Source organism: Callionymus lyra, chromosome 14 (assembly GCF_982586985.1).
Source record: "Callionymus lyra chromosome 14, fCalLyr1.hap1.1, whole genome shotgun sequence".
Lineage (NCBI taxonomy): Eukaryota > Metazoa > Chordata > Actinopteri > Syngnathiformes > Callionymidae > Callionymus > Callionymus lyra.
Window position 1 is genome coordinate 24,683,960 of NC_141831.1, and position 27,161 is coordinate 24,711,120.

Sequence of the window (27,161 nt, forward strand, 5' to 3'; positions counted from 1 at the left end):
GCAACCGTATAGTGACGTATAACTATGGATGATGATTGTTTTGTTTTTTCAGGTCTGGAGGTGGGACGCCACATGTCGCAGTACTGTTGTTTCAACTGACCTGTTGGTCTTTCAGTTTTGACGTCTATGTTGTCTGTGTTACGTCAGCGTCTCCTAGATTTCATCATCGCGACAACTGCTTAAATGAAACCATTACATACTTCAACGAGCTTCAGCTGTTTGGCCACACGGGGGCGCTGTAGGGTGACCTGCCAGAGTTATCCAGCATATAAACCTTCAGCTGACAGACAAGGGTTTGTCTTGATGTCATATTTGCAACTGAATTAACAGTGGCAGGTGCGGTATGAACTGAAATCATAGCTCAAGCTGCTAACAATGATTGTTTAAGATATTTGCTAAGACTCGGGGTAGAGTTTATTTTATTTTATTTGCATTTGATCAATTCAGCTGACATGCTTGGAAATGTTTTGAACCTGGTGCACGGGAGTGGAAAAGGGGAGAAAAGATTAAATAAATAAAATCAAGACGCATGATAATAGATAAATAAATAAATAAGCCTTATCAGTTAGCATGTTAGCTTGGATATATTCAAATGTTTTTCTACCTCTCAGCGAACACTGAGCGTACATTAAGACCGAGTCTAAACTGACACGCCTCTCCTTCCTCTAAAGTGGACCTGAACCGGGCTTTAAAGTCAAGACTGGGCTTCTTCTGGAAGGGTGCTGGTAGGCCTCCAGCAGATCGTGAGGTTTCGCTCGACGCAGATTTGACGTCTTCATTCAGCTTCGTTTCATGGAAGACACCGCTGTCCCGTCCTTCGTTGCGTCCTTCAGAACCGGGTGAGCGGTCTCTCTGCGAATCGACTGCGCCTGCGCGGACCAATTGACTATCCGTCGTCCTCGACGTCCCCGTTTCTGCTGGTCTGGATTGTCCTGCTGGATCTCCCCGGTCGTGTGGAACGTTGAACGACACCGCAGCTCACGGGTGCGTTTGGGGGATTTTCCCGTTCGTGGTTGTTCAGTACCGCGGACAGCTCCGCTCTGCCGATCGTAGACCCCAGGCTTATTTGTCCGTCCTGACCCACTATGGTTCTTCTTCCAGGCTACTGCTGAGACACCTGAGGTATCCACCGCCGCCATGAAGCACTTCCTCAGGTAACGTTCTTTTTTCAAACACCCGCAGTGATGGACAGGAGTCATAACACTTCTCAGTACTAAAAGGACTGTTAGTACTTTTAGTATTTGGACACTCACGGTCATATAAACATCCTTTGGTCCAAATCTATCTCGGTCGTTCTGCGAAACAGTTATCGTATGTGTCTGGTCTATTTCACTACTCTCAAAATGTAATAGGTTTACTGAAGTGTTGTTACGTAATGTTTCAATGTAACTAAAAAAAACGTTTTCTACAAGAATAAGATCTCTGTGAAAGTCCTACGTTGAACCATCACAGAACATATTCATTCAGTCCTGCAGTATTACATTCTGATCAAATGTATTTTGATATTTAGTCCTGAACCTAACCTCTTCTCTGATACACCTGATAGATAGAAACCGGTTTACAATGATGTTTTATTTTTAACTGTTGTGTAAAGTGAAGGACACTCGCTATCTTATCTAGTGGCTGGCAGTGCTAGCTGCAGTTTATTTGGCTGGAATCTACCAGCCTGTGACACATATCTTTGTTTATTTTGGGAATGTAAATTTCTCTCTATATATATATATGTTAAAAAAATATATACAATTGTCATGACAAGAGACTTGTGAAATAAATGTATTTCTCAAATGGGTAGTTTCTCTGACATGCTGGTGAAGATGAATAAATAGATAAAACATGACACTAGCTCATAATATAAATATATTGATATACGGTGGAACTTATTTATGCTGGTCATTTGTGTCTTACATTATCTGAATGTCTTATAAGTGACAGGTAATCAGAATCAGAATCAGAAACCTTTATGGCCAGTGTTGTAAAGATGAAAGTAATTGTCCTATTTGGATTCAGGTGTTCTACAGGAAGGAGTCTCTTCATTCTGTCTTGTCCTGCAGGGTGGTTTCCCAGTTCTTCTTGTTCCTCTACTGCAAGTGTCTGTGGAGAACCCTCAAGTTTGTGGTACGACAGCTGACCGGCCGCTGTGAGTTGCAGAGGATCTGCTACAAGGTCAAACCTGGAGCCCGCCGTACCCTCAAGATTGGTAAGTCCAAGAGATAACCAAGGTTTTGATCCAGGACTGATCACTTCTTAATGACAATCCTGCTTTTTGTATTTCCTCTAGAATCGTCTTTGAGGTTCTCCAAGAATGAGGTACAGCTGTCCTGCAGTATTGTCTAGTACCTTTCTGTATTCACTGGTTGTGTGTGTGTATGTCCAGATGCTTCAGTCTGCTCTCAGTGTCCATCCTGACAAGGTGGAGAAGATGATAAACGACATCATGACCCTGAAGAAGATCATTCATGACACCAACCCTCAGTGAGTCTCAAAGGCTGGACCTGTGTGTGCTTAGTTCTGAACCACGTGTCTGAGCTTGTGTGTTTGATTGCAGGCTCGGCGTGTCCCTGCAGGCCAGTCTCCTGCAAATCGTGGGCTACAGGAGTTTGGTGGGTGAGGTGGAGAAGCTGCGTCGGGAAACGTACGACTCAGAAAACCAGGAACACGAAAACATGCTGCTGAAGGTGAGACCAACACACCACATTTCTGTGGCAACATAACCGTAACATACAGTGGTATGAAAAAGTTTGGGCACCCCTGTACATTTTGATGACGTTCCATAAATCATTGGTTGTTTGGATAAAAAAATCCAGTTAAATGTATCTTATAGGAGACAAACACAGTGATATTTGAGAAGTGAAATAAAGTTTATATGATTTACAGAATGTGTGCAAGAATTATTTAAACAAAATTAGGCATGTGCATAAATTTAGGCCCCCCTATATCTTATTGATTTTAATACCTTTAGCACTAATTATTGGAACTCAAAATTGGTTTGGTAACCTCAGTGACCCTTGACCTCCATACACAGGTGAGTCCAATCATGAGAAAGGGTATTTAAGGAGGCCAATTGTAAGTGTTTCACCTCTTTGCATCTTCTCTGAAGAGTGGCAACATGGAGCCTCAAAACAACTCTCAAATGACCTGAAAACAATGATTGTTCAACATCATGATTTAGGGGAAGGGTATAGAAAGCCATCTCAGAGATGTAAGCTCTCAGTTTCAACTGTGAGGAACATTGTGAGGAAATGGAAGACCACAGGCACAGTTCTAGTTAAGGCCCGGAGTGGCAGACCAAGGAAAATCTCAGATAAACAGAGGCGCAGGATGGTGAGAACAGTCACAGTCGACCCACAGACCAGCTCCAAAGACCTGTAACATCAACTTGCTGCAGATGGTGTCACTGTGCATCGTTCAACTATTCAGTGCACTTTACACAAGGAGATGCTTTATGGAAGAGTTATGCGGAAAAAGCCTTTTCTCTGCACACGCCACATATGGGGTCGCTTGAGGTATGCTAAAGCACATTTGGACAAGCCAGCTTCATTTTGGAATAAGGTGCTGTGGACTGATGAAACTAAAATAGAGTTATTTGGGGAAAACCAGGGGCGTTATGCATGGCGGAAAAAGAACACAGCACTCCAAGAAAAGAACTTGCTGCCTACAGTAAAATTTGGTGGTGGTTCCATTATGCTTTGGGGCTGTGTGGCCAGTGCAGGGATGGGGAATCTTGTTAAAGTTGAGGGGCGCATGGATTCCTCTCAATATCAGCAGATTCTGGAGAACAATGTCCAGGAATCAGTCACAGTTGAAGGGGGGGGCTGGATGCAATGATCCTGAACTCTGCTCAAAATATACTAAGGCGTTCATGCAGAGGAACAAGTATAACCTTCTGGAATGGCCATCTCAGTCCCCAGACATGAATATTATTGAAAATTTATGGTGTGATTTAATGCGGGCCGTCCATGCTCAGAAACCATCAAACCTGACTGAACTGGAGAGGATCTGTAAAGAAGAATGGTCCAAAATGCCTTCCACCAGAATCCAGAACCTAATTGGAAACTATAGGAAGCGTTTAGAGGCTGTTATTTCTGAAGAAGGAGGATTCACAAAATATTGAGTAATTTTTCTTTTGTGATGCCTACATTTATGCACATACTTAATTTTGTTTAAATAATTCTTGCACACTGTAAATCATATAAACTTTATTTCACTTCTCAAATATCACCGTGTTTGTCTCCTATAAGATATATTTAACTGGCATTTTTTATCCAAACAACCAATGATTTATAAAGGAAGATCATGAAAATGTACAGGGGTGCCCAAACTTTTTCATACCACTGTATATATAATGCTAAAATAACTGAAAGGGAACACTAAAATAACACATCGTACATATCAATGAAGGAAATGTATCTGTTTAAAATCCTTATAAATAAAACTATAAATGAATAGAACGTTTACCCTCTTGGTAAAATAAAAGAGGAAGAAAATAAAGGCTGATCCTTCTTCAGTGAAAATTTCACAGTACAAGTCAAGGTGAGGCCCATAGTTTGTGTGGCCTTCTCTCAAAGCCTGGGACCTTGGATTCAGGTCTCGGGAACGGGCAGACCATTCCATAGTATCAATGCCTTCTTCATACAGGAAATGCTTACACATTTCAGCCACATAAGGTCTGGCATTGGGCATCATGCATCGGGACCAACCAGCATATGGTCTCACCATGGGTCTGAATCTCCTCCTTGTACCTTATACCTGCCAAAGTACCTCTGGCTAGCACAAGAAGAGCTGTGTGAAGAAGTGCAGCCTTCCAAAAAGTGCCTCCCCAAACCATAACTGACCCACCGCTAAACAAGTCATGCTTAATGATGTTGCAGGCAGCCTTAAATTCTCCATGGCATCTCCAAACTCTTAGGACACATGAGCTCAACGTGAACCTCTGCTGATCCTGCTGCTGGGTTGTTACTCTCTTACGGCCCTCTTCATGTTACTGGATGTGCTGGCCTATCTGCTGGTATCTCCTCCATGCTCTGGTCACTGTGCTGGGGTACACTGAAAACTTTTTTGCCACAGCTCGCATTGATGTGCCATTTTGGATGAGCAACACCACCTGAGTAAATTCAACGTGTGGTACCTCCAGGAATGAGCACTAACAAAACATCAGGCAGAAATGATAAGAGAAAAAGAAGTATGTCAACCAAACTGTTAAAGCACTTCTTCATAGTGGTTATGTTGCTAATTTCCTTTCATTCTCACCTTTCGCATGTACTATGTGAACTTCAGCAGTTGAAATTGATTCACAATCGGTGTCGCTTCCTAACAGGACAGTTTGATACGCTTGAATTTACATTGTATTGTTTTGGTGTTCCCCTTTTTTTTAGTAGTGTATATACTAGCTGAAATACCTGACATTACCTGACATTCTAAAAAAAACGAGGGAGAGAGGGAGAGTAGCGAGTACTTTCAGGCGGTATATAGATCTTACAATTGCTGAAAAAAGGTGAAATCATGAAAGCCGTCCATGTGTGAATGAAATATGGTATCAATCTAATTGAAATTGGACGCCTGCCCCCTATAACACCCTTAATATTAGCAAAAGGTTCCGAAAATCTGTCATGTATTATGTTATATCTATGGTTAACTTTTTTTTTTAATTGGACATTTGAAAATTCTGATGTTGGACTTCTGCCCCCTTTTGCCCTCCTGTACTGGACCTTGTCAACCTGCCCACTCTCATAAAACCTTTCCTGATAGGCCAGTAGTCTACATGCATTATTTTAAATACATTTATTCAGCAGCTTTAGAGTGTATAAGACATCAAGATCAGGCAAGACAGACACATACACACAGATGTAGACAGACTTACTGTTGTATAGTATATGTATAGTATACATATACATTCACACACGTGTGTGTCTGTGTGTGCAGCTATGGAAAGAGCTGTGTCCAGACTCTCCACTCAGAAGCAGGATCTCTAAGCAGTGGTGTGAGATTGGCTTCCAGGGCAGCGACCCGAAGACAGATTTCAGAGGAATGGGCCTTCTGGGCCTCCACAACCTGCTGTGAGTCAAGTCTAGATCTAACATCAGCCGCTGAAGCTCTTATTCACTTCCTCTCCTCTGGTTTTCCAGGTACTTTGCTGAACATGAAAAGTCAACCGCTCTGCAGATGTTAAATGACTCTCTCCAGCCCAAACACAAGTACGATACACTCACAGAGACACACACACACACACCATCAATTTGATTGACAGGTTTTCATCTTCATCCCAATTCTGTGTATCTGCTGCTCCTCTGTCTTTTCACTTTTTTCTCTCACCTCACCACCACTGCATCCCTCTCTTTCTCATGCACATTAGGAGTACCAGTAGAAGTTCCAGGTACTTCAGTCACTCTCACCTATCTCACTCTGTGCTCCCTTGTCTTTGATGTGATTGAAAATAATGCGTGTCGCCCTTTTTCAGTGACTCCAACCTGCCAGACTGGGAGCAGAAGAACCTGGACAAGGCCATTGGGTGAGCATTTATTGTCGACCCAAAATCTCATGATGCTTCTGAACTCACTCTTTCTATTAGTCACATTATCATTCAGTGTGATCTCATAATGAGCCACAGACAAATTGACAAGGAGCCTGTAGTTTGTCTGCCCTCATATTGTCATAATGACTGTTACAGATACTCCTTCGCCATCGTGGGCATCAACCTGACCGACCTGACGTACTCGCTGCTTGTCAGTGGTGCCCTGAAAACGCACCTGTACAATGTAGCACCAGAACTACCAACGCTGGAGCACTTCCAGCAGACCTTCTGTGAGACAACAAACACTTTAGAACACAATTAGAACACACAGAAACAAATGAAAAAAAAAGTTATTTTGTTGCGACAGGATAACCATATGTAACACATTCAGGATAAAGGTACTGCTAAATAAGTACCAACCAGACAACTAAGGTCACATGTCTCTACAGGTTTCTTAATGCAGGAGTTCCAGAAGTTCTGGTTAGAGGAAGACCCCAGTGACATCATGGAGTTCAACCGGATCAGATCCAAGTTCCACTGCAGGATCCTGAAGCAGCTGAAGAACCATGACATGGCTCTGTGCCCACACTTCTCTGCCTCCAACCTTCACTTGGTTGATATCTGATCTTAACCTTTGACCTTCCCACAAGATCTACTTGGCCTCCCTCACCAAGTGTTGCACCACTGCCACCACACACATACACACTCTTAAACAGACACACAAACACTCCAAACTAAACTCTCACTGAAACCCACACATAACCAAATGACGTGTGTGAAAAAGCTGCTGCGGTGTTTTCATTGTTGCTTTAACAAATCATTGATTGTAAATCATACGATTGTTTATTTGAGGAATAAAGATCCTCCTGATCTCGCCAAACTTCTGTCCGACTCATGAATGAGTCGTTAAAGTAGTAGAATCCCAAAACTCATGTTTTTTTGGATCTGATCAACCAGTTGATTGCCTTTGTCCTGTGGAGCCAAAAATAGTAATTATTGATTGTTGAACTTCACATCGATGAATGTTGGGTTGGAAAGAAAAAAAATTCTGACGACTAAAACACAGGCCAGTGAAAGCTGGCTGAGGAGAGAATCGCTAGAAAAATCACTTGGGAAAAAGTCATTCATTATTAAATGTTTAACCAGCTTTTTTTTTATCTGATGTGACATTTACGCCTTTTTGTTGACTTTCATTTACGAATGTTTCTCTCGATTGTCTACCCTACAAAATGTGACGTTGGCGCGGATAAGTCCTCATGTTCGCCGTGGTGCCTGTTCAGCTTTTTCACACACCCTCCGAGATCGTCTGCCATTTTGAATAGAAACAATATTGTGTTTATCGCTGCACTATCAGAACAAAAGTTTGTTAACAAACGTGTCGTATCAAATGAGAAAATAGCTATTTGTGATAAATTGTTGTGCTCTTTTAATCGTAACAACAAACATGCCGAAGACGTTTTTAGTCTCCTCACTTGATGTCACTTCAGCAAACCGTCATTTGAATGTCTTCGATATTATCGCGGTGTTTCATCACAGCTGTTACTTTCTCTTGTTTTGCTGCACAATAATGTTTTAGTGATCACTGTAGTTACGTGAAGCTCTGCTGCTGTACATTAGCTATGAGCTGCATGCCTTTGATTGTAGGCTTTAACGTTTGTGTTGCTGGAATATGAAACTGTGAATTTAATTTGTGTAAACAATGGAGACACAATAAAGACTTGACGTATCACTTCAAAAGTATTCAGCGGAGTGTTGTTGAGAGAACATACCAGAATCTCGATGTGAAAGTTCAGAAATACCCAGCAGTTCAAAGAAAGATGGCGACAATACAGCAGGTATTTTCCATGGTCCTGGTTAAGCAAAAAGGTTTGGGTGCGAATGCTTTATTCTACTTCTCAGGCTTCAAGTGAGCGAAAAAGCTTCTTCTCGTTAAAAAGGCAACATCGTTGTACATAAAACAGTTGCTTTTTAATCTCTAACAACTGTGTGAAGGAATTTAAAAACTATTTGACACAAGAAAGTCGAGAATACTTTTTGATTTTAAAAATATAGATTACTTTATGGTAAAGTATCTATACTTTTAAATAAAACATTGGACATTTACTGCCCACATAACACCTGTAAATGAACACAAATGGCACATACAATGATCTAGTGATCGTATAACTCACATGACAATAAATAATGACTTAAAAGCATATTATAATCAGTTATACACGCTGGAAAATATACAAACGCGATTTTGAAGTCAATATATATATATTATTTTAAGCGATGTAGAAAATAATAAATAATGCGCAGAAATAAAAATAAAATAAATAAATACACGGCTTGTATGATAAACTGTAACATTCTTGCTTTATTGTATATTTCTAGTTTATTTACCCTGGAATAATATGCTTTAGCAGTCCCAGTTCAGTTTAATTGGCGGTGCAGGAACGTTCTATTATCAGCAGGGGGCGCTGGCTACAACTATAAAGGAAGGACCACCTGACAATTTTTATTTATCGTTCATTTTTGATCTGTCGTCTTTGAGGAGGTCGCGATAACACCACAAACGAAAATTTGGTCAGGTGCAGTCACATGACGTCACAGGCTCGCTAAGTTTACATATCTCGTTTTCCTTTGCAGGAGTTTAAGAAGTTGGTGAATGAGCATAGTGACGTCATGAAGTTCAACCAGATCAGATCCAATTTCCAGCCCTGGACCCTGAACCAGATGAAGAACCCAGACACGAGGTTATTCAATAGCTCGCTCACACCTTTCTGCTCCCTCATAAATCCCCCACATTAATACCCCCCCTCGTAGGATTATGGGATGTGCTAATTCCATCGCCGGTCTCAGAGCTTTGAAGTCGTCTAGCTGGGAAACTGCCGTAGTCTTCAATTCATTTATTAGCATAATCCCGCCGCCGGATCTGGCTCTCGTACTGGACGCAGCGCCCGGTTAGCGTTCGTTAATCCTCCTCTTCTCGCGCCTCCGTGATTGGTCCAGGCTCTGACGCAGTGGTTGCTGGATTGAGGGGTGCAGGAATCCCTCTTCTGGAACAACCCTCCAGTCCTTGCCAGCTAAGAGGGAACTAACATGGACTCTCCAGAAAATGGGGGTTTCCTTCTTCCTGATGATGAGTCGGTCACTCTGAGCTCACAGATGCTGATTCAAATCAAAACACTTGTAACCTTTGACCTGCCACCGACGTCAGAAGCTGCCTTTAGGTACATCACCCACAGCGTGTGTGTTTGAGCACGTGTGACAGAGAGAGAGAGAGAGAGAGCGAGAGAGAGAGAGAGAGCGACCATGAGGGGTAAAGAAGTTGCATTAACATTCCAAATGAATCAGAAGCTCATCTCACATAAATGAGAATGACACACTGCCCAGAGGGAGGAGATAAAAAGATGAGGAGGAGATGAAGTAGATGATGAAAGGGAGATGAAGGTGAAGAAGCTGTTGAGGAGAAGATGAAGATGAAAAAGATGTAGAAAAAAATAAAAAAGGAAGCAGATGAGGAGGAGACACACATCTAAGTTCTCTCATTCCAGATGAATCCTCCGATCAGATGGTGTTTGTTTACGTGTGGTTGTTGTTGTTACATCCAGAGACAAACCTGCGGAGTCGTTAAACCAATGTTTGATCCGAGGACTACTGAACCTTGACCATCTCCTTAAGTTAGGTCATCATGACCAACACCTTAAGGAACATTCCCACTACTTTAAGTGACATCCTACGTGTGATGCCCAGAAGGAGGGTCATGTAGTCAGAGAGTCATGTGGTCAGAGGGTCATGTGGTCAGAGAGTCAGAGAAGAGAACCACGATTGGCTGAAGCAACTCATGTAAGTCGTATGACGGCTGTGTGTCTGAGCAGCACTGCCGCAGTGAGATGCAGAGCTGCACGTTTGAACGTTTCATTTAGCACGAGACTTAATTAATGGGTCCCAGATAAGCAGCATCGGGGGAGCGTGGTGAGTCACAGCTCAGAACGAACAGTACCGTCACCAGGGGGGGCGGATGCATGAGCATCCTGGTGCACGGCACTGAGGTCCACATCTTGTCTACCCTTGGTCCATTGACTCGAGTGCCCTCTGAGTCGCTCGTCCACACGGAAATCTTTATGAGAATGTGCCAAACAAATTCATTTAAAATCAGTTATATGTTGACCATGTGACCACGAGGCAAGGGTTAACCCTGAAAGACCGATGTGAAAAGAAGAAGAGGAACGCAACTTATCCCTGGTTCTCAACTTGTTTTTTTGTACATAGAGTAAATATTTTCTGTTTAATCTGTGTGACGAGCAGAAACTGAAACTCTTGCTTGATTGACAGACAAAGATATGAAATAAGAATGAGTCTAAGTATTGATCAGTCATTTGAGGATGATTGTTTATTAATTGATTTTAATAAAGTGATTCCCGTCCGACCACGCCGGTCGCTTCAAATTACGCTTGTGACAGGCTTTCTCTGGGATATCGTTGCCATGACAACACAGACGAAAGGTTGAAGGTGTCAGTAATGACTGTAAAGGGTCCCGGGTCACTACAAAGGTTACGATCCCGAGAAACGGCAATGTTCGCATAGAAGTCCTCTCTGGCAGTCTCACCAGAACCATCACGCTTCTGTTTTGTGTCTGCGGCGCCCAGATAGTGAGCAGCTGCTCTCGTCTGCTGACTCGTCTCCACGCTGCTGCTCTTATCGTCAGCAAACACTCGACTCCTGTGGAACTAATTATGCTCCCGCATGGTGCATGTGCTCCCCTACTCCGGCCATGTTCACTGCAGCAGTGGCGTGCTGAGACAACATCACAGTTCCTCGGACTGATGACGCAGCAGCGTTTCATTTCACAAGAGTGCACACTTGAAGATGCTTGTCCATAAGGCGACCCCCCTGCTGGTTACTGCAGCACGGTGCTCCGGACGTCATCGGGTCTTCTCACTGGAAAGTCCAAAGTTTCCAGCAAGAGAGTCTGACTAGAACTGATCAGGAGCAGAGCCAAAAAGACTGTCCGAAGAGTTAGACTAGAGATTTTCTTGAGGACAGACATGAGTGAGGATTGAATTCGTAAACAGATGGAGAACCTCAGAGGACAATGTTGAAGTGTGTGAGGTGGCAGCAGCGAATGAACGATTACCAGTGTTGTCTCTGAACACTTTCTAATGAGTCCAGGGGAGCTGTGGGAGTGCAAACAGAGCAAAGAAAATGAAAAGCGTTTGTCTTTGGAGACGTCCATAAGGGGGAAAATCTGAGCCTTCAAGTGGCGCCAAAGTGCCTGTGGCGGATGACAGTGAAGTGGGTCGTCATGAATGAATCAGATGGTTCAGACCTGGACTCGGGAAGTCGTCTGACTGAGAGGAGACAGAAAAACGCTCCTATCTGTGGTGTTTTTCTGTCTCAGCAGCCAGCAGATGTGCTTTAAAGTGAAAATGCAGGCTTCAGCACTTCCTCTCTGATAACAAGTGCTGCAAAGTCAGTCAGAAGTCGACGTTGAGGGTAAACTTGTCGGCTGGCGTGAGGAAGGATCAAAGCTGTTGGTGAACAGATCTTCATCACTTCCTGAAACACACGAAGGACACAGAGACGCCTGTGAGCCGTGTTTTTTATGGTAGTATCTATGTTTTTGGTAAGCATTTAGACTCTGGCCAGGTGTTCACTTTCAGTGCCCGTGACATCTCTAGCACTACTGTCACCTACTCTTGCACAGCAACCATGTTTTTTTTTATTCTCTGTGGCTGTTCTGACTCCCTTTCTGACGTTAGTGTGCAGCAGAGTTTAGTTTAAGAATCAGGAAACAAATTGATTTAGTCCTCATCTTGAGATTAAAAAATAAAAGTGGGATTGCCAAAGGCATCATTGACAGGTTAGCAGTCTCTGGAGACATGCTTCTGCGTTTGTCACCAGTAGCGCAACTAAGTGCAGGACCCGTCTGGCACTGGCCCTGCTGGATCCAAAAGATACTTAAAGTCTTCTTGTCCAAACATCCTTTGCATCAAAGGTTCTACAAGCGAAACAGAAGTCTTAGTGCATACATGCTAGCAGTAGCAATACCATATATCTTCTAGTCTGTTTGTTGAATTTATTTCTGCTACGGTGTCACTCAGGCGTCAGCAAACGTCACCACTTCGCATGCAATTCCTGAGCTGACCTGATCTCCAGCTGGACCAGAGGAGTCCGTGACGGAATCGCTGTGACACCGTTGAGTTCGGGTGAGACCCGCGAGGGTGTCGGCTGTCAAAATGACCACCGCATTACGAGTCGCCGTGCCGCTAAAGTGAAGTGGCTGCGGAGTGACAAACGTTCGCACTTGCACGAATCATCACTTTACCATGACGCTCCAACATGTTAGCGGGTCACAGTGAGTCAGCGGTTTCTCTCCTGCTGGAGCATGTGACCCCTATCAATCACTCTTGAAATGATGCGTTTTTCACAAAAGCGGCCGTGTTTTAAACAAAATGTTTTAATTAAAGACGCAGCAAGCTAATCTTATTAGGAACTGAAGTTTCTTAAAGAATGCTGTGGTGAGATGACGGTTCAGAGCACACAATAATTGTCAGTGAAACATTCAATAATATAATAATGGAAGAAGAAAACCAAGGAAGTGAGTCCATTGTGAGTTTCTGTTGAGCTGAGATGTGAGTTGAGTTTAGGTTGATTGTGTGTGTGAGTGAGAGAGTCATGTAGAGGTTGATAGTTCAAAGCTGTTTTAGCCATGCTTCAGGATTGTCACATAGTCTCATTTTGCAGTTCAGACTGAAAATCTTCAATCTTGCAAAGTAAAGGAAGCATAATAGACAGGACTCAACTTTATAAACTATATTTAGTTACATAAACTATACACAACTACATTTAACTATACACTACTACATTCAACTCTGCACAACTACATTAAACTATACACTAATATATTAAAGTATACACATATGCATTAAACTATACACAAATACATCAAACTACACCCAAATACATTCAACTATACACAACTAAATTGAACTACACCCAAACACATTTAACTATACACAACTACATTAAACTAAACACAGCATCATTTAACTATACACAACTACATTAACCTATACACTACTACATTAAACTACAGTATACACAAATGCATTAAATTATACACAACTACATTCAACTATACACAAATGCATTAAATTATACACAACTACATTCAACTATACACAAATGCATTGAACTATACACTACTACATTAAACAATACACAACTACACTCAACTATACACAAGTACATTCAACTATACACAAATACATGAAACTATACACAACTACATTCAACTATACAGAAATGCATTGAACTATACATAACTACTCTCAACTATACATAAAAAAAACGTTCAACTATACACAAATACATTTAACATAACACAACTACATTAAACTACATACAAATACATTACAGTTTTTTTGGATTGCATAAACACCAAAATCAAAAGTCGTACACAATTATACAAACCTTCGGCCCAGATTAGTTTTAGCTTTTAGCATTTCTACTGCTATTTGAGTAATGTATGGGAAGTAAACACAGAAAGTGCAAATATACGCACTGTGATTAAAATATAGATTATTTATCTAAACCAGTCAACATTTCAACAAAAGATGTCCATGCTAAAACAGTACTGTGCATAACACACACATGGACACAAACATACAGTATATGGACACCATCACTATATGAACACTGTCTCCAGAAGACCTGCTGCCTTTCTGTAGTGCATGAACCTGATTGTTGTGTGAATTAATCAATCATGTGATAGTGCACATGGGAGTTGTGTTTAACCAATTACATTATGATATGTAACTGTGTCTAATGTGTAAAAGTGTGTTTAGTGTTTTGCAATTTACTTTATACAGTCATTTGCAAGAAGTGTGAAGCTGACATTGTGTTTATAGTTGTCTTAATCTGGGCCAAAGTTTTGCTCCTTGAGTGTAAGGTTTTTAGACTTTTGATTTAAAGTGTTTATTAAATCCAAAGAAACCCTGTAAACACAACAGTCAGATGCACCAACACATGATTGCTTAATTCTAGACACACCAATAAGGTTCAGACACTATAAAAAGGCAGCAGGTGAGTCCACCTGTCTTCTGGAGACAGTATCCAGTAGTGATAGTGTACATATATATTTGTATCCATGTGTGTGTGTGTGTCCATATATGTGTGTGTCTGTGTGTGTGTATATGTATCCATATATGTGTGTGTCTGTGTGTGTTTGTATCCATATATGTGTGTGAGCATAGATGTTTGTAAGTAAGTAAGTAAGTAAGTAATATTTATTTATATAGCGCTTTTCGAGACCAGGGTCACAAAGCGCTTAGACAATCAAAACAATACTCAAAAAAGTACATACTTTAAAGATCAAGATAATACTGAGAACAACACAGGAGTTCGAGAAATTCAAGGAAAAGCCTGAACAAATAGAAACGTCTTAAGATGTTTCTTAAAGGAGTCAGTAGACTCCATCAAGCGCAAAGAGAGAGGAAGATCGTTCCAAAGCTTAGGAGCAACAGCCTGAAAAGATTTCTCTCCTCTGGTCCTGAGCCGTGTGGGGTGTAAGGCTGGATCAGATCAGTGATGTAAGGAGGAGCCTGACCATGAATAGCTCTGAAAGTAAGAACCAGAATTTTAAAGTTGATCCTGAAAGAAACTGGAAGCCAGTGAAGAGTTTTAAGGATCGGAGAAATGAGAGTTCTTCTACTTGAGCGGGTCAGAATTCTCGCTGCAGAGTTCTGAATCAACTGAAGGCGAGACAGCTCCTTCTTGTTAAGACATGAAAACAAACTGTTACAATAGTCCAGACGAGAAGAAACAAACACATGGATTACAAGCTCCAGATCATGTTCCGACAACATTTTCCTTGATTTCCTTTTTCACACACACATGGACACATTTGTGTCCATGTGTGTGTCCGTTTGTATCCATATATGTGTGTGAGCATATATATTTGTGTCCATGTGTGTGTGTGTCCAAAGATATCTTTGTCCATATACGTGTGTATCCATGTGTGTGTGTTACCATTTATGTGTGTGCCTGTGTATGTGTGTATAAATATATGTGTGTGATCATATATGTTTGTGTCCATATACATGTGTCTGTGTGTTTGTGTGTGTGTGTGTGTGTGTGTGTGTGTGTGTGTGTGTATGTGTGGGGGTGTGTGTGTGTGTGTGTGTGTGTGTGTGTGTGTGTGTGTATCCATATATGTGGATGGACAAATACATGTGCATGTGTGTGTCTAACCACAAATATGTGTGTGTCCATGTGTGTTCCTTCTGTCTGCTGGAGATAAAAGGATCTAGATCACCTGTGAATGTTTATTTGTATCTTTTATCTGTTTAATAGACTTCTTATGCTCATTTAAATTTGTTTGGATCCAATATTGGATGTCAAATTGTTATGAGAATGCATCTCTGCCAGGTTGAAGGTTCATAATGTATTAATCTTTTTGCCTGTCACAGAAGCTCACTCGTCTTTTCTCATATCTGCGCGGTGCTGATGGACAGCTCCTTGAATGATTTCTGAAGACACTGTTTGTATGGACGTTAGTGTCTCGTGAGCTTTCCAACTTTTTACAATTGTAGAGAAAGTTCTTACCATGTTTGTCCTGTTCTCTGTGTCCTAGTTCAAAGTTCCATGTATAATTGTCAATAACAAAGTACTCCCAGAACACATTGAGGAAGACAAGGTAAGAAACCTGTAGATTTGTGCAAATTTAACTCTTTGAACAACTGAAGTGTTGACATGCATATTACAAATGTATCATAGCACTAATTCCGTTTACCTATCTGACCAGGTCCAGGTGTCAAGTTCCCCCCTGAGCCTGACCACCCTCACAGCTCGCTCAAAGACACTGTTTCGTCGCGTGTTACATCTGCTTTTGTTTACATTTCGGACATTGACACAAATTGACCTGCATCAGAGTGACAAGCAGCGATAAACGTTCAACGGTGCTGCTAATTGTGAACATACACACATTCTGACAGCATTGCCTCGCCTCACACAAAGTCACAGGATATTGGACGACACCAGCGCGGCGGAGACACTGGATTGGCTCTTGCGAGGACACGCTGTCAGGCCGCATCTCCCAACAATGCTGCTCTGCTGCTGTGGGATTAGAAGCCTCGTCTGTCGAGGATGGGGCGCCTCATGGGGTGTGTCTATTTCTGGAGCCTTGAAGGACTGGGTTGAGAAAAGCAGCATTTGTCGTCCTCTCTGATGACCTTTCTCCCCATCATTGAAGCTCTGACCCGGTCCAGCAACTGTGTCCCTGAACACCCTGTGCGCTGGACTTGGACACAATGTGAGGAGCTCTGAGGTAGAGGCTCGCTCAAGTCTCTGGAGGCACCTGGATAACAGGGTGGCTGCTGAAATGTTATCATGAAAGATGAGTCTTCAGCTGAGCCGCCGCCGAGAGTCCTCTCAGGCAGAATGATGAATCTAAGAACTTAACATTCCTGCAACAAGCCATTTACCAACAAAACACTTAAAGTTGTCTCCAAAAACACAAACAAAGAAAACCAAAAAGTATTGGAAACATCTGAATAAGTCAAAACTTGTGAGAGTTAAATGAAGAATCTCGCCTGCAGCGACTTTAAAGAGTCACCTGTTTGTGTGGCTAAATAAATAAGATCCTAATAAAATGCTGATTAATATTTCATGTGGCCACGATGCATTATTAAAAACCTCATTAGTCCGCCCCCTCTTTAATTGATACAACTAATAAACTGGTTTATTCACGAGTTGTTCATGAATCGCATGACCATCCCCACGCAGAGTTAGTAAAATAACAGGGGATATCCGTTCTTCCTCAACTGCTGCTGTCCCCATCACCTCAAAACAAGATCCTCACATACTGGAAGCACACAGAAAAACAAACATAAATAGATGAAAAATATAGACCATAATGCAGACCTATATATACAATTATACCCAAAGATTCAGGCCAGTTAACAAACAAAAAAGAACCATATAGACACATCCAAACAGTCACATAAACACACTAATGTACATTTGTAAGGATGTGTGTCTGTCCATGCTTGAAAGTGTGCGTATATTTGTGTGCGTTGGGTATGTGTGTGTGTACTCGGGACCATTTTCACTTACAATACAGATCTGCCTGAAGCACGAACCAAGATAACAAATACTCCACTGAAGTAGCTCACAGATTCCTCTTACACACACACACACACACACACACACACACACACACACACACACACACACACACACACACACACACACACACACACACACACACACACACACACACACACACACACACACACACACACACACACACACACACACACACCCCCACACACACACACACACACACACACACACACACACACACACACACACACACACACACACACACGCACACACACACACACACAGAGAAACGGAGAATTACACTAGGAAACTATCACACACATATTCACACACACACACATACAGAGTTCACACACACCAATATACACACACATACACCCCCCCATACACACACACACAAACACACAAATACACACACATACACAAAACTAGAGTTGTTCAAAATAAATACATTTTCACAGTTTGCACATCTTTGCTGCTTAACCTGGACTTGAACCAGCAACCCTCAGGCACGTCTCAACTTTGATGAATGGATGAAAGGCTGAGCAGGCAAGAGCAAAGGTCCAGAGGGCTTATACACACACATCTCTGTATGCCCCCCACATGAGAAGAACTTATGTAAGTACGAATGTGTCGTCTGGCCTGCAGGTCTGCATCAGTGGCGAGTGACGAGTCTGCGCTGAGACCCTGTTTCTGGTTGTGTGACTAATTTCCTGCTTGACTGGTCACATGACAGAATCTGTAGGCCATTTGCAATTTAGATAATGACGATGAGCTGCTCAGAGTTTTAATTGGATGAATCATCTGAACCTGCTGATGACTCAGATAATGACTCGACTCTTCTGGGACCCTAGCAAGAACGTAGACAAGTTGTCCAATCATTTGGTGTTCAGTAGCTACCTGTAGGCCGGACCGTTGTTCATTCATGTATTCACATGTGACTGAAAGACAAAGTTTTCTATGAAACTGACAAACTTTACTAGTTCAACTTTGGAGAGCGATGAGTCAAAGACTTAAAGATCCGACTTGAGGACACCAACTTAAGAACTTTGAATCACAGACACTCTAAGACACTGACTTCAAGAAACTGACTCAAAGACACAGATCCTAGGACACTGATTCAAAGACAATGACTTGAGGAAACTAACTCAACTAAGCGGACTCAATGAAACTGACTCAAAGAGACTGACTCAAGACACTGACTCAAAGACACTGACTCAAGACACTGACTCAAAGACACTGACTCCAAACACTGACTCAAAGACACTGACTCAAGACACTGACTCAAAGACACTGACTCAAAGACACTGACTCAAAGACACTGACTCAAAGACAGTGACTCAAAGACAGTGACTCAAAGACAGTGACTCAAAGAGACTGAAATTGACTCAAAGAGACTGATTTCAAGACACTAACACTGACTTGAAAACACTGTATAAAAGACACAGACACAAAGACTGTCTCGAGGACACTGACTCACAGACACTGACTCAAAGACAGTGACTCAAAGACAGTGACTCAAAGAGACTGAAATTGACTCAAAGAGACTGATTTCAAGACACTGATTCAGAGACACTGACACTGAATACAGAACACTGAATAAAAGACACTTGTTTTTTGATTATTAAAGTGAACTTACTTATTAACACTGATTTAAAGACACTGACTCAAGGACACTGACCCAAAGATGCTGACTCAAAGACATTGACTCGTGGATACTGACTAAAAGACACCGACTTAAAAATACTGACTCAAAGACATTGACTCGTGGATACTGACTAAAAGACACCGACTTAAAAATACTGACTCAAAGACATTGACTCGTGGATACTGACTAAAAGACACCGACTTAAAGATACTGACTCAAACACATTGACTCGTGGATACTGACTAAAAGACACCGACTTAAAGATACTGACTCAAAGACATTGACTCGTGGATACTGACTAAAAGACACCGACTTAAAGATACTGACTCAAAGACATTGACTCGTGGATACTGACTAAAAGACACCGACTTAAAGATACTGACTCAAAGACATTGACTCGTGGATACTGACTAAAAGACACTGACTTAAAGATACTGACTCAAAGACATTGACTCATGGATACTGACTAAAAGACACTGACTTAAAGATACTGACTTAAAGACATTGACTTTAGGATACTGACTAAACGACTCATAGACTTCTCGGTTCATCCTCGTCCACTGATGGAGACTAATGTCCTGCAACATCAGTGACTGTGGTGTCTCTTTTGTCAGCGAAGCAGAAACAAACATCATTTGGAGGTCGGAGGTCATTGGTCGGGTCAGGGAGTCTCATATGGGACTCGACTTTGGTGGATGTGAGGGAGTGATGTAACAGAGCAGATAAGACTTGTGAAGATGATGCACATCAAGTGGAGCTGTGTCCGTGTCCTCAATGGTCTCTGTTCTCTCTAATTCTTCTGCTTTGGTTCTGTATTGTGACTCGGTTCAGAGGTTGGCCAAAGAACATCTCATCCCCATGAGTTGAGGAAGGGCTATCAAAGAGGAACAAGTACTTAGATTCAAAACATAAAAGCAAGTTGGATTCTTTTCCAGGACCTCAACCTGTCCACGTCGCCCTCAATCACCAATCCCCACCCGCCAACATATTCTCCCCCCTTCATACAAGCCAGAGGGTAACTACGGATGAAAAGTCTGTCGAATCAATAAAACGCTTCCTTGAATCTAATTCTGAGCGAAGAACATCTTACTGAGATTTCATTTCACTTCCTTCCCCAACTGCTCTCTTACACACACACACATTTATTTTGCTCTTCCATGATTCCTTCACTTCATTCACTCCTCCATCAGTCATCCACTCCTCCATCAGTCATCCACTCTTCCATGACTCCTTCACTCCTTCATCCACTCTTCCATGAGTCCTTCACTCCTTCATTCACTCTTCCATGAGTCCTTCACTTCTTCATTGGTTCTTCACTTTTCCATGAGTCCTTCACTTCATTCACTCCTCAATCAGTCATTCACTCCCCCATCAGTCATCCACTCTTCCATGAGTCCTTCACTCTTTCATTCACTCTTCCATGAGTCATTCACTCCTCCATCAGTCATCCACTCTTCCATGAGTCCTTCACTCTTTCATTCACTCTTCCATGAGTCCTTCACTTCTTCATCAGTTCTTCACTCTTCCATGAGTCCTTAACTCCTTCATTCACTCTTCCATGAGTCCTTCACTTCTTCATTGGTTCTTCACTCTTCCATGAGTCCTTTACTCTTTCATTCACTATTCCATGAGTCCTTCACTTCTTCATTGGTTCTTCACTCCTTCATTCACTCTTCCATGAGTCCTTCACTTCTTCATTGGTTCTTCACTCTTCCATGAGTCCTTCACTCCTCCATCAGTCTCCTTCATTGGTTTCTTCACTCCTTCATCAGTTCTTCACTCTTCCATGAGTCCTTCACTCCTTCATTCACTCTTCCATGAGTCCTTCACTTCTTCATTGGTTCTTCACTCTTCCATGAGTCCTTCACTCCTCCATCAGTCTCCTTCATTGGTTTCTTCACTCCTTCATCAGTTCTTCACTCTTCCATGAGTCCTTCACCCCTTCATCAGTCTCCTTCATCGGTTTCTTCACTCCTTCATCAGTTCTTCACTCTTCCATGAGTCCTTCACTACTTTATCAGTCTCCTTCATCGGTTTCTTCACTCCTTCATCAGTTCTTCACTCTTCCATGAGCCCTTCACTCCTTCATCAATTCTCGATCTTCCATGAGTCATTCACTCTTTCATCGGTTCTTCACTCTTCCATGAGTCCTTCACTCCTTCATTGGTTCTTCACTCTTCCATGAGTCCTTCACTACTTTATCGGTTCTTCACTCTTCCATGAGTCCTTCACTCTTTCATCAGTCCTTCATTCATTGATCAGTCATTCACTCTTCCATGAGTCCTCTACTCCTTCATCAGTCTCCTTCATCGGTTTCTTCACTCCTTCATCAGTTCTTCCCTCTTCAATGAGTCCTTCACTCCTTCATCAATTCTTCACTCTTCCATGACTCCTTCACTTCTTCATTTACTCTTCCATTAGTCCTTCACTTCTTCATCGGATCTTCACTCCTTCATCAGTTCTTCACTCTTCCATGAATCCTTCACTCATTCATTAGTCCTGCTTTCTTCCATGAGTCTTTGATTCCTTCATCACTCTGCAGTCCAGCTTTGATCCTGAATGTCTTTGGAGAGCAGGGAACATGTGTTATGGAGCAGCTGATCGCCGCTGATGCTGCTGCTCCCTTCACACGCAGAGGAACAAACACAGACACACACACTATCAAGAGTGATACAGGTCTAGATGATTTAGAACTCACTTTGTCTGATATGACCACTGCAGACCTGGAGCATGTGTCCAGAGGTCCAGACATAAAAGCATCAGAACCTCCAAAAAAAAACCTTTTAAAGTTTCCAGTGATGGATGCACAACCTTTAATTGCGGCATTGTTCTGAGACTCAGCTAGACCTGATCAACTGAGACAGGCGGGATGCCCGGAACTCCGACACTCTTGCACCCTGTTGTTGTAAGCCACTTCTTACTTGCTCCACTCACCCATCAGTCCATCATTTCTTCATCTGTCCTTTACCCCTTCATTAGTCTGTTTCTCCTTCACCAGTCCTATAGTCCTTGATCTTACTCTGTCATCACTCATTCATCACACTCATCAGTTCCTCGCGTCTTCATTCATCTTTCATCAATCAACTATTATTCCTTTATCACTAACTCCATCAATCCTTTTCCCTCAGCTTTTGTGGTCTTGGTGGTTGTTCGGGTTTTAGGTTCTCAGTTCTTCATCACTAAAAAAACACTTATTTTGTCCTGACATCACTCTGGATCTTCACTTCTGGAGCAGGAGCGCATTTCGTCACATCTCGAGATGATCGGGCTAGAAGTGGCCGCAGTCCTGCTGGATGCCCGGGTCTCTGCGGAGAGCAGGGCGCATGTGTGACTGAGCCGCTGACCGCCGCTGATGCTGATGCTCCCTCCACCCTGCTGCTCCTCCTCTTCCTCCTCCTCCTCCTCTGCTGTTGTGCGCAAACCTCCAGCCGCCGGACGGACGCAGTTTGACGGTTCAAACTAGCGGGAGGACAAGCCAGTGACGGAACCGGGATCTGAAACGGACATGGATACTTGAGCGAGAGATTTTCTTTCTCTGCTTTTCTTCTTCTTTTCACCCTCTCTTCCTGCTATAATGCTCCTTCCCCGGCGGTTCTGATCCACCTGCTCGATGTCTGTCATCAGTTCCTAACCCCAGACAAGATGAGGCTCTCTGCTCCGGACCCGGTTTTGTTGGTACTCTGCGGCTTGCTGGGTCCCGTCATGGGAGCTTTTCCCAGCAGCGTCCAGATCGGTAAGTGAAGCTGCAGTTGGACACACACACGCGCGCGCGCACACACACGCTTTGCTGCTGCACGAGTGTGTAGCGCACCACTGCAGCAGACGTGTGTGCGTGTGTCTCGCACGCTCGCGGACCCGGGACCTCTGTCGGTGATGGAGCAGCCACTGTGGTCCGGGTTGATGCTCGAGCCTGAATCCTTCAGTGACCTGCAGGTGATGATGGTGATGATGGTGAAGATGGCCAGGACTCATTCAGGATCCCTTTTCTCTGGAAGCTTGAGACCTGGGCGAATGGACTTGTCTTCTTTAACCCCACCACCCCCCATTCCCCTTAGGGAGGTGAGAGGTCAGTGTGCGTGTGGGGGGTAGGGTGACGTCACAGCAGTAGAATCTCCTCTGCGGCTCCAGTCACAAACTAACATTCAAGCCTTCTGCCTGTCAGCTCAGAGGCTGCTGGTTCAAATCCAGCACTGTCCTGTCAGGGCTCTACGTCCCGCTGACTCCTGCTTGCTGCTGAGGAACAAACCTCACAACCTTATGAGCTGAGACACACAGAGCTTCACCCTCTCACCGTGTGAAGAGGTGAACACACTTGTGAGTCTGTTTGCTTGTGACTCTGATGTGGCTTCATCTGAGAAGTTGAATGTTAAACATTGAGAACACTGAGGCTATGACCACGGTCAGAACTGCTGTTGATGTCCAACCCCGGTTCTGGACCTTAAAGGTCAATGATGAAGACTAGACACAAGTGCATGTCCAGAACTCAGATGTGTTCGCCATGACAGCACCTGCAATGGTTAAGAACATGGCTGACCAACGAGAGACCCAGAATGAGCTGATGATCTTCTCCCAGTCAGCAGACGACTCATGACCTCCTCCTTGAAGGCTTCTCAGCTCCTTTTTTCTGTTGAGTCCAGTTGGACCTTCAGCAAATTCGTGGGTGGAACCTTCAACTCTCCTCCATGTTCTTGCCTGGTTTGCACATCTGGACCACCACCAGATGGTATTTACTGAACTTCAAAGTCTCCACATCTGTCTCCATCCTCACCGGACTGGGTCAGAACCCTCCTCCTGCTCCAAGTCCACTTGACTACCAATGTTTCCTCATCAAAAACTTTTTCTCACCATTATGAGTGAGAAAACAGAAAACAACGTGTTTTTTGAGGGCCGACGATCTAACTGAATTCAACCTGAATGTTTGTTGAGCACGTCAGGATCCAAGATATCTGTCTTCGTATGTGGTGTATGTCTCAGGCCAGAACCCTCGAGTCAGCAACTGAGTTAGCTTGACATTCTGCTGACCTATGACCTTCAACCTCATCAATGCCAAAACATTACGACCACCGGACTAAGCCCTCGCCTGCAGTGTTCACGTTTTAGTGCACGCCACGGTGCACGTCCTCTGACTCATTCTGGTGCCCTTTCACATATCTGTGCACCTTCTCGTGACCCTCCTCGTGCACATCTGCATCCTCATGCTCTATCACGTCCACATGTTTATCCATCTCACTGCGAGTGTGTCCTCACAGCTCCCCTCTCTCCCTGTGCAGGTGGCCTGTTCATCAGGAACACGGACCAGGAGTACACGGCGTTTCGGTTGGCCATATTCCTGCACAACACGAGTCCAAACGCTTCAGAAGCTCCGTTCAACCTGGTGCCTCACGTGGACAACATTGAGACCGCCAACAGCTTTGCCGTGACCAACGCCTGTGAGTTCACCTATTGCTGTGCTTTTTCTCAGATGGGTGTCATGTGACAGGTCAGGGAGGTCTGGACCAAGGTTTTTAGTCAGCGAGTTGAAGGAGCGAGGAGTAGAAATAAAACACACACATTTCCAGTTTTACTTTAATGCTGGTTTCCTCCCTTGAGACATAACGGCTCACACGATCGACGCCAGAATATTAATCTGTGTAGAAGGTCAACTTGATCTGGTGCTGAGTATAGGAGGAGTCTATCGCGGATTGAATCTTGACATTAAAGAGCTTTCTGTCGTCATCTTGATGCTGCTGCAGAGGTCAAAGGTCACATGAGAAATTGTTTCCTTGTTTCCGGTTTTGATCAATGTGCTGCAGTCCAATTTTGAGCAGTCAGATGTTATGCATCTGGCTCCTGATCCTAATTTGAGGTGACTTCACGTCAGCAGTTCTGAATCAGGTCTGAAGTTTACCTACAGCAGAACCAGCTCAGTTCATGAGATTCTGCCTCACGATAAGAAACAAAGTAACGAGACATCAATGCATTTCTGCTGAGTCAACATAATCTCATGACGCCTCAACAATATCAGCATGGTAATCTCTTTATCCGTTGAGTCCAGATGTCATTTGTGGTCAGATTATTGCTAATCATCATGTTTATTTTTTTGGTTGTTGACAATAATGCGGTTAATGAAGCAATCATGGCAGACAGACTATCATCCTTCATCGTTGCTGAATTAGGGTTAAGCTGTGTTGTCCTCAGACCTCAGTGCCTCATCTCTGGTCCTCACCAGTCATGTTGGTTTACAAACGCTCCCACTCTGGCATTTCTATCCGGTTATGTCTGATTATTTTTATTTATTGAATCATCAACATGACAAAGACACAAGATTACAAATATCTTTCTGGATTACAAATTACAAATAGCTTCGTCAATTAAAGTGCTGACATGATCTGATCACCATTGAAACTTTAGCCTAAAATCGGAATGTTTAAATTAATCTGAGTAAAAAGTCTGACTTCCTGTTCTTGATAGTGACATCACCTTTGTAGGGGTTAAAACAGGTTTTGGCTCTGCAGATCAGGCCTGACTGAGGGTGGTTCTTGTCCAGGATCAGGAACCATGTGAGCGCTTGGTGCTGCTGCTAATGGCTGCACAGGAAGTGAGTTTGCAGCTCATTGATTGGCCGAGCCAAAGAAGAATTACATGAACCAATCAATGAGTGTGACTCGGGGGTGGGCTAGTGTGAATGGAGAGAGGGTGATCGACCCAGTCACAGTTCTCTCCCCCACTCTCACATTTGTCATCCATCTTTGTTACTTCTGTGAACAGAGGCAGGGTGAGGTAGAGGGTGAGGTGAGTTAGAAGGGTCAGTGTGATGAGTCAGTCACCTCAAGCGTGTCCCAGGAGAGTGAATCAGCTTTCCAACTGACCTTCAGAACCAGAACTTTCTCTCATTGATGGTCTCTGGGCTCTGGTTTCCTCTCTGCTTCAGGACGCTCCTTTAGATTGAAACCATCTCTGATTTGACTGGTATACCTGAGGTCAGGGGTCAAAGCAAAGACAGGTGATCAAAGAGAGGATTACTTCCTCCTCAAACACACTAGAAGTCAACATCAGCTGCTGATCTTCCTCCATCAACTCACACGCCAATAATCGCTGCTGCAGCTTGCAGCTGCTCTTCACGTCTTTATCTCTGCAGCGCTAAATGCTGCTGCAGCTCCGACGGCCGAGGAAAAGGAGGAGAGGCCTCAGGGCCAGACTTGGACCAGTAATGGCTGGTATTGGCAGGAAGAAAGGAAGGGGAGAAAGGAGTGGGGGAGGGGGGCATAATATGAGACTAATGTGGTGAAGCGGGAAGTAAGATAGAGATGCGGAAAAAAGGGGGAGATGGGATTTAAAAGAGCGGATGCAGCAGCTCGAAGGAAGGTGAAGCTGGGGCACAATGACGTCGCTCACATTTCCCTGAAAAGACAGATTGTACATTTGATACGTTGAACTGCATCTGAGTCTCGACGTGATCCTCATACATATATACAGTCACTATGATAGTCACAATAAAAGTCAAGACAGTCAAAATTTCATACAATAAAAGTCACGAAAGTCAAAATGTCAGTCACAATAAACGTCACAACAGTCAAAATGTCAGTCACAATAAAAGTCACGACACTCAAAATGTCAATCACAATGAAAGTCACAACAGTCAAAATGTCAGTAACCAAAGTCAAAACATCAGTCAAGATACTTATTTAACTGATAACGATTCACTGTTAATTATTTACGTTTGTATTTAGAGATTACTTGTTGTGTTTAGAGATTCACTGTTGTGTTTGGAGATTCTCTGTTGTGTTTAGATTTTCATGTCAGTTATAATAAAAGTCACAACAGTAAAAAGGTCATTAACGTTTACGGTCATTAAAAGTCACAACATCCGTCAAGACAGTGGACAAAAATTAAACTTTGGTTATTGAACCTGAT

The 27,161-nt window shown here is 43.1% G+C and overlaps 2 protein-coding genes across 6 annotated transcripts in view; both read left to right on the forward strand.

The window, feature by feature from the left end:
• Positions 1-815: 815 nt before the first annotated feature.
• elmod1 (ELMO/CED-12 domain containing 1) lies at positions 816-8,245 on the forward strand. Of its 2 annotated transcripts, none has more exons than XM_087807896.1 (11): positions 816-839; positions 1,102-1,154; positions 2,052-2,197; positions 2,279-2,307; positions 2,375-2,472; positions 2,546-2,675; positions 5,920-6,053; positions 6,123-6,191; positions 6,455-6,505; positions 6,665-6,798; positions 6,958-8,245. In XM_087807896.1, exons 2-11 carry the CDS (start codon positions 1,138-1,140, stop codon positions 7,131-7,133), a joined length of 984 nt encoding a protein of 327 aa, XP_087664022.1. In that variant the 5' UTR covers positions 816-839; positions 1,102-1,137; the 3' UTR covers positions 7,134-8,245. The 2 variants fall into 2 exon arrangements, with proteins under 2 accessions (XP_087664022.1, XP_087664021.1); XM_087807895.1 differs by lacking the exon at positions 816-839 and adding an exon at positions 868-984.
• A 14,384-nt stretch (positions 8,246-22,629) lies between these two features.
• Positions 22,630-27,161, forward strand: part of gria4b (glutamate receptor, ionotropic, AMPA 4b) — a 38,225-nt gene continuing 33,693 nt past the window's right edge. Inside the window, exons 1-2 of one of the 4 annotated variants that reach the window (XM_087808205.1) lie at positions 22,630-23,001; positions 24,539-24,697. In XM_087808205.1, coding sequence (XP_087664331.1) covers positions 22,911-23,001; positions 24,539-24,697 — 250 coding nt within the window. In that variant the 5' untranslated portion in view covers positions 22,630-22,910. The remainder of the gene's footprint in view (positions 23,002-24,538; positions 24,698-27,161) is intronic. The other 3 variants (XM_087808206.1, XM_087808203.1, XM_087808204.1) reach the window with 3 other exon arrangements.

Coding starts and splice junctions, on each gene's coding strand:
- elmod1 (XM_087807896.1), top strand. Junction 6,506..6,664: donor AACCTGGACAAGGCCATTGG/GTGAGCATTTAT, acceptor TGACTGTTACAG/ATACTCCTTCGCCATCGTGG. Junction 6,799..6,957: donor GCACTTCCAGCAGACCTTCT/GTGAGACAACAA, acceptor ATGTCTCTACAG/GTTTCTTAATGCAGGAGTTC.